This window comes from Rosa chinensis, chromosome 2 (genome assembly GCF_002994745.2).
Source record: "Rosa chinensis cultivar Old Blush chromosome 2, RchiOBHm-V2, whole genome shotgun sequence".
Taxonomy (NCBI): Eukaryota; Viridiplantae; Streptophyta; class Magnoliopsida; order Rosales; family Rosaceae; genus Rosa; species Rosa chinensis.
Window position 1 is genome coordinate 64,952,304 of NC_037089.1, and position 8,595 is coordinate 64,960,898.

General features: G+C 39.5%; 1 protein-coding gene across 1 annotated transcript; it reads right to left on the reverse strand.

Moving 5' to 3' along the window:
- Positions 1-6,240: 6,240 nt before the first annotated feature.
- Positions 6,241-8,250, reverse strand: LOC112186492 (GDSL esterase/lipase 1). The gene is made up of 5 exons (XM_024324941.2): positions 7,915-8,250; positions 7,691-7,821; positions 7,162-7,392; positions 6,820-7,075; positions 6,241-6,723 (listed from the first exon to the last, which is right to left on the reverse strand). The coding sequence occupies exons 1-5, from the start codon at positions 8,177-8,179 to the stop codon at positions 6,485-6,487; spliced, it is 1,122 nt and encodes a 373-aa protein (XP_024180709.1). The 5' UTR covers positions 8,180-8,250; the 3' UTR covers positions 6,241-6,484.
- Between the last annotated feature and the right edge of the window lie 345 nt (positions 8,251-8,595).

The window sequence follows — 8,595 nt, forward strand, 5'->3', positions numbered from 1 at the left end:
TTTATTTCAATGAAAGCCAATGATTACATCAAAGTTTCGTGACCAAAATCTAATCCAAAATAAAAACCAAACTTTAGACAAATTGTAGTCACTCAATCCATTAGGTAACTCCAATTAAATATGACCAGATAAGTAGGAAAAAATGTCAGTGGAGCGAGGCTCACTTAAGTACCACTAATCTCAAGCTTCTTTCCTAGACATCATACTTAATTAGATAAGCCTGGTGAGAAAGAGTTAATATAATAAGTCATTTTATTGATTTGAAGAATAATTGCCATTACATAATTCTTAGAAATATAAAAGACTATATTAATAAAAATATGCGGCATTTTGTCTATCGCCAGATTTAAAGTATTCCATAGCTCGATATTTTGATCACCATTGATAAGATACTCCTTAAAATACCATGAAGAGGATGCTCTCTTGATTGAGATGTATTGACGCAATACATATGGTCCCTAGGACCAATGGCATTGGAATAGTGCTACCATGGCCAAAAGTGGTGCCATGGTGTCCAATCTTATACCCTCAACGTCATGACACCTATGGTCACGTTAGGGTTTTCTCAATAAATTTGTTCTTTTGTAATTTTCCATAATCATGCATTAATGATCTGATGCGGAGAGCTTCCGAACAATATTTCATAACTCTTTCAAAGTTTAAAGAGGCAGATATTATTCCATCGTGCTTCTAAGTTAGGAAAATCGTGAACGTTACAGCGCAACCTAAAGGTTCTTAGCGGTATCCTCATCCATGTACTCAAACTGGAGGACCATCTCCATGTGGTGCTTCATCAAGGTAAATGCCCTGTAATTATCTATCTCAGTTTGAGAGCCTTGAGTGGTTCCTTTAGAACAAGACTCCTGGATTGTAGGCAATAAATAAAGGGAAATTAGGTGGAGCTCAACATTATGAGCCCACATGAAAATATCATGTGCCTATAGAGTCCAATGGAGTAAAATCGAGCTCATTCAAGTCTGACATCCTAGAAAGGAAAATAAGAACGTATTTAGTTTCAGAGTCAATGCTTCCACGAAAACTAATATAAGATTTCTGAGCCTTAATGCTACCAAGAAATCGATTTCCAATAATATTTGGAATAGACCGAAACAATGATGTTTATATGGTCATAAATCGATGCTTACGGACGCTCTTAGTCCGAAGAAGCTTTCGAACACTCTTAGTCGGTAATATTTCGATGCTCACGAACGCTCTTAGTTGGAGGTTTACGAACGCTCTTAGTTCGTATTGCATGAATCCCCATGATTCCGCTTTTCAAAGAATCGAACCCATGTTATAAGAAAGGTGGGATGTAGAAGAAGGGAGATTGCAAGTCCCGAGAAAAAGAAAGAAGAAATTTAAATTTCAGAAAGCGGAAACTTTAATTTAAAACTTACTTGTTAAAATTCAGAGCAGATTTGCTTCTAAATAGCTTTCACTTCAATTGGTGTACAGGTCTCAAAACAACTCCAATAAGGCTGGAATTATGAGATTAGATAGAAGAGACAGAGACGAACAACTTTGGTGAAGGAAGTATTTTGATCTGAGGTTCCGATCAAGAAGTTTTGGGGTGTGCAAGCAGGCTTATCTGCACAGAAACTAGCGTCCTGCTGTGCTGCAGGGGCAGCAGGCGTTCGGCGATGCTGCAGGGGCAATAGGAGGCACACGGGTGCGTAAGGGCTGCAGGAACAGCGTACAGAGAAGGGGCGTGCAGGCGGGAAGCAGCGGCTAGGCTAGCTCGGGCTAGGTGCAACGGTGGAAAAGGTGATGTTGAAGAGAATTTCAGTTTTTGGATTTTTGATTTTGTGGTTAGAACTCGTGCTGATAACTTGTTTAAGAATGAGAGATTTGAGAGAGATGATGAGAGAATTATGTGTTTCATTATATAGTGAATACAAAGTATATGTTCTAATGATACAAGGAAAACTAATCCAAGTAGAAAAGAATACTTCAATTCAGGGTTAATTCAATAATTCTATTCATCCCACAATGAGGGTATATATACAAGTACAAAGGAGTAGTCTAACTCTAATAGGAAACAATCTTTCCATAATTACAGGATATCCTAATTAAATAAAATCCTAATTACATACAGATTTACAGCGATTCTACACTCCCCCTCAAGTTGGTGCATAGATATCTATCATGCCCAACTTGTCAACTGAGCTGTCAAATACCTTCCTGGACACTCCTTTAGTAAGAACATCAGCTAATTGCTCCTCTGAGTTTACAAATGGAAAGCGAATAACCTTTCTGTCAAGATTTTCTTTAATAAAATGACGGTCAACCTCCACATGCTTTGTTCTATCATGCTGAACTGGATTATGTGCAATCTCAATGGCAGCTGTATTATCACAATGCAAATCCATAGGCTTTTTAAGCTTGTATCCCAAGTCTTTCAAGACATTACGAATCCACAACATTTCACAGACTCCGTGTGCCATACCTCGGAACTCAGCTTCTGCACTTGATCTGGCAACAACTTTCTGCTTTTTGCTACGCCAAGTGACAAGGTTCCCTCCAACAAAAGTGAAGTATCCAGATGTAGAACGTCTGTCAGTTTTATCACCAGCCCAATCTGCATCTGTGTACCCAACAACTTCCAATTCATCTTTTTTCTGAAACAGTAACCCTTTACCTGGCGCCCTCTTCAAGTACCTCAAAATACGAAAGACTGCATCCATATGCTCTTCACTAGGACAATGCATAAATTGACTAACAACACTCATAGCATAAGCAATATCAGGTCTAGTATGTGAAAGATAAATCAACCTTCCTACAAGACGTTGATACCTCCCTTTATCAGTTGGCACTTGATCAGGATAGATAGCAAGTCCGTGATTCATCTCAATGGGTGTCTCGATGGGTCGGCAGTCCAGCATCCCCGTTTCAGCAAGTAAATCAAGAACATATTTCCTCTGTGAAAGTGAAATCCCCTTCTTAGACCTTGCAACTTCAATACCCAAAAAATACTTTAGTTGTCCCAGATCCTTCATTTCAAACTCCTTTGACAAATACTTTTGCAATTCATTTATCTCCTTCGGATCATCTCCTGTAACAATCATGTCATCAACATACACAATAAGAGCTGTAATCTTACCATTCTTGCGCTTGATGAACAAGGTATGGTCAGAATTGCTCTGTCTATATCCAAAGGCTTTCATGGACTTTGAAAATCTTCCAAACCAAGCTCTTGGAGACTGCTTTAGGCCATACAAAGACTTCTTCAATTTACACACCTTGCCAACATCACTTGGGTAATTCTTAACACCTGGGGCATATCCATGTACACTTCTTCCTCCAAATTCCCATTAAGAAACGCATTCTTCACATCAAACTGGTGCAAGGGCCAATCTTTGTTTGCTGCAAGTGAGATTAGAATCCGGACAGTATTGATCTTTGCCACAGGTGCAAAAGTCTCCTCATAATCAATCCCATAGCGTTGTGTATATCCTTTGGCAACCAACCTCGCCTTGTATCTATTAATAGTTCCATCTGCATTAAGCTTCACAGTAAATACCCAACGACATCCTACAGTCTTCTTTCCAACCGGCATAGGTACTAACTCCCATGTTGCATTCTTTTGAAGAGCTTCCAATTCTTCATTCATCGCCTTCGTCCATTTTGGATCCGCTAATGCATCCTGCACGTTACTAGGAATAGATACAGTAGATAATTGATCAACAACAAGTGCATGTGACCCAGAAATCCTATGGTTAGACATAAAATTAGCTATAGGGTATTTAGCTTTGGCTTTGATATCTGGTTCATATTGTTTCTTAGGAATTCCCTTGGTAACCCTTTGTGATTTCCTAGGTTCGACACTTTCTAACCCAGAAGACTCATTACAATTTAGGGGTACCTGAGGTGGATCATTCTGACCGGGATCTTCAGTTGGTGATGCAGAAGGGGAAATATCTTGTGTGTGAGCTTCAGATATGTCTTGATTTTGATTCAAACTATCCAAAAAAGTTGTCTCTTCTGTCTCTGAATTCACAACACTCTGTTCGGCAGTCACGTCATTCTGTTCGGCAGTCACGTCATTCTGTTCGGCAGTTGCATTCTGTTCGGCAGTCATGTCATTCTGTTCGGCAGTTGCATTCTGTTCGGCAGTCACGTCATTCTGTTCGGCAGTTACGTCATTCTGTTCGGCAGTTACGTTTTCTGTTTCGGAATTTCTACCTTCAAATCTATCCTCCAAATTTTCCAAGTCTTCAAAGACATCAAAATCAATAATAGAACAAGAACGAGGATTCCCTTCACAACCTCTCTCCCCCTGAAGGGAAGACTGAGAAGCTCCCCATGAGTAGTAAGGCTCGGATTCACGAAAAGCAACATCAAGAGAGACATGTATAGTGCCAGTAAGAGGATCATAACATCGATAACCCTTCTGGAAGTCAGCATAACCAACAAAGATACACTTACGGGCACGGGGATCAAGCTTGCTGCGTTGAGGCTTGGGAATATGAACATAGGCTGTGCACCCAAACACCCGGGGCTCCAAATTAGGCATAGAAGGGATGGTCAAAAGTGTATGAAGCTTCTGATGAGGATTCTGAAACTCAATCACCCGTGAAGGAGTACGGTTGATAAGATATGCTGCTGATTTTACTGCTTCTCCCCAATAGGATCGAGGTGCATTCATACCAAACAAGGAAGCACGAACAACTTCCATCAACTGCCTGTTCTTCCGTTCTGCTAAACCATTCTGTTGAGGAGTATAAGAATTGGAGGTTTGATGACGAATTCCATGTGACCGGCAAAACTCAATCATTGGGCCATTCACAAACTCTCCACCATTGTCAGACTGAAACACTCTGATGGATTGTTGATACTGAGTTGCCACCATTTTGTGAAATTCGGTAAACATTCCAAATACATCACTCTTATTCTTCAGTATTGACACCCATGTCATGCGAGTGCAATCATCAATAAACGTTACAAAATACCGAGCTCCAGAAAGAGAAGGAATTTTCGCAGGACCCCAGACATCGGAGTGAATCTTCATAAAAGGAACAAGACTTTTATTAAGACTTGGTGAATATGAAATACGGTGACTCTTGGCCAGTTCGCAGATGTCACAGTGGAAATCCAAATCACTAACAACTGAAAACAATTAAGGTTGCAGCTTCTTAAGATAACGAAATGATAGATGACCTAAACGGCGATGCCATAACCATACAGCTTCCTTCGCATTCTCTACCCCGTTGATATGATTAGCCTGTCCCAAAAGATGCTTCTGTTTCTTTCCAGTCTCTGTCAGATCCAGATAGTATAATTTCCCCCTTCTAACACCATAACCAAGAATCCGTCGAGTCAGAATGTCTTGAAACACACAGAAAGACGGATAGAAGGTCACAATACATGCAAGAGCTAAAATAACTTGACCAACAGACAGGAGATTATAAGCTAGTGATGGAACAACTAAGACAGATTCAAGACTTAAGGTATCAGATAAAGCAATAGAACCTTCTCCGGTGACCTGAGTTGGAGTACCATCAGCAGTAGAGACAATGTCTTGAGGGGAACGTCTAAAGTTTTTCACAAGACTTGGGTCATTGGTCATATGATCAGATGCACCTGTATCAATTATCCATGTATTATTCAAAGTAGTCTTACCCTTCATACCTGACTGCGCTACATTAGCGGAGGCATTGTCGAGATGCTCTTCCTCTGTAGTAGCAATAGCGGCCTTGCCCAGATTCTTTCGTGGTTTCTTGGTGAAGTCCCACCAATCAGGGTAACCAATCACTTCATAGCACCGCTCCTTGCTATGACCTAATTCCCCACAGATAATGCACCTTTTGTTTGCATATGGATTTAGTTTACCTAGAGGATGGTGTGGAGAAGGACCTGAGAAGCCTGGAGGAGGACCTGGTCGGCGTTGAACGGCCATTGAGGGATTTGGGGTTTGTTTATTTTTTTTTTCAGGTTTGGTTTTTTTAGGGTTTCAAAAAATTCAGGGATGGCTTGATTTTAATGGTGGTGGTACGCAGCGGTTTGTGGTGTGCTTTGGGATTCAGGATTCAGGATTTAGGATTCAAAGGATGCAGGCAAGTTCAAAGGATTGAACCTGCTCTGATACCAAGTAGAAAAGAATACTTCAATTCAGGGTTAATTCAATAATTCTATTCATCCCACAATGAGGGTATGTATACAAGTACAAAGGAGTAGTCTAACTCTAATAGGAAACAATCTTTCCATAATTACAGGATATCCTAATTAAATAAAATCCTAATTACATACAGATTTACAGCGATTCTACAATCCAAATAGGACTAAGAATTCTAGAACCTTCTCTCCTATTACAATCATGGAACTACTCCTAGTTTGATTAGGCGCACAAAGCTGATTTCCTTCAACAGTATATAGAAAGTATCAAACATATCGATTAAGTAATGAATAACTATGTACAAATATGGTATATTAAACTTGAAAATTTGAGTTCCATTACTGGAACATAAGATGTATCCCGATTCTTATTCTATACTTCGAATAGCTCTTTCAAATTGATGTAACGTGCTGTGACATCAGGAGTATGGCTCCACCATAACTTGGAAACTTTCTGGTATACCCTTTCCGTTGCATGGCCGGAATCAAAAAAGACATAGTCAGTAACATTGTCACATAACTGATACTCAGTCACACCTCGCTTCCCTCCGCAGCTCATAATTCCTCTGTATGGACCAGAGCCACAGCATGCCATCTTTCCTTCCTTGAAACCTATATAACATACACAATAACACAAGGCACATTAGAAAATAGGGATCAGCTTTTGACACAGGCACAGGACAAACTAGTTATGATGACTGTATATACCATGTTTTGATGGATTATGAACTATGTCATTTAGGTAATTGTAGAAATTTGGATTCGAGTATATGAAATCTTGGAGCTGTCCTTTGAGCTTCAGGAGGACTTTAGCAAGTACTCTATTGTGGAGTTTTGAAATTGCATTTACTTCTTCTTTACAGGTGCTTGTGTTTCCTGGTTTATCTGTTCTCATGCCCGGTGTACAACCCAACGGCTCCATGCCTGCAATCCCAAATTTTCTTCCTCCTTTCTTGTATATTTCCTGAAAAAATGCATTAGAGGTAAGTTACTCGTCTGAATTCATTTTCAGATTCATAAACATGTTCATAAGAAGACGTTATATATTACTTTGATCACATTTGTCAGGTTTCCTGTGACCATGCCAACATATTCTTCATGTGAGTGAGACTCGAACAAACTTGAATTCGTTATGAATGGGGCAATGTAATCATTGCTTCCAATGCTAATCAAGTAAACAGCTTCGGACAAAAATCTGTGAGCTTCTGCTTCACCTAGTCTGTGCCTCAACTGCTTCTCCACATTCTTGAAATAACCCAGTTGAGTTTTAAGGTCCAACACCTGCACAAAAGAAATCAATCAAAAAAGGATACCCAATAATGTCATATATTATATAACTGGGTCCATGTATTCTTTTCAATTCTCCCCGGAGGCAGAGTCAACCAAAATAATTTGCATGTACAATGAATGAAACACCATCTACAAGTCGGCAGCCAGCAACAACCAAATTATGATGGTTTTGACTTTGGTTTTGTGACTACATTGACTAGTTGTTGTGCAGGTTGAGCCAAACGTCAGCCTGTACATAGAAAGGAAAAAACGAAAAAAAAAAAAATTCTTATGAAGGCAGAAGACATACAAATCCTTGAAACGTTTCAGCTAGAGCACCAGCAGCACCAGCCCCAGCAGATGCAAAGTTCACACCATTAGTATAGTTGTCGAACCCCGGTTGTAAGTACGGTGGAATCATTGGCAAGTTTGCATATTCAGCTGCAGAAACAATTCCAAGTTAACAATTTAATCAATTATCTCATAATCCCTTGTGTTAAAAGAAAACACTGACATTATGTACAACAATCTTACCAATGATATCTGTCATTAGACGACCATCGGAGACCCTACCAGTCGGGTGGCCGAAGAAGGTTTCCCCATATGGGAAGAAATTTGCTTGAAAGTTAGTGGAAGTGTTTATGTAGTTATTATTTCCAACATCAAATAGTGAATCCCCGAAGATGAACAAGGCTGCATGTTTTCTCTGATGCACAGAATGGCCATAACAGCCACCTTGAATAAGAAGGGTTGCACAAAAAGCCAGGACATATACTTGAAATCTTGAAGAAGTTGCCATTCTAGTTATGGTATGTATAATCTCGTCTGTTTGAGATCTATATATAGGTCGATTTCTGATTCAGTTTGGGAAAGTCAAGACCCAATATTTAACTACTCAGAGACTATATCAATATGGAGCTTCTTGAAGCTTTTCAGAGTCAACACCGTATTGAACTACATATGCACAAAAAAAAAAAACCTTTAATCTGATAGTCGAATTGAACTGGTCATTGCTCACACGTAAAATGATTGAAACCAGTTGCAAAGAGGAACACGTAAACTAACAAGTTTCTCCTCTGTTTCATTTTTCTTTATTAAAGCCGTAAATTGAGATAACAATTCGTGTTCCTCGTGTTTGGATCCTTCTTCTCTGTATTTAAAGTGGTTGTGATCTAACACGGAATTGGTGTTACATATTTTGGTCCTTTGGTGTAT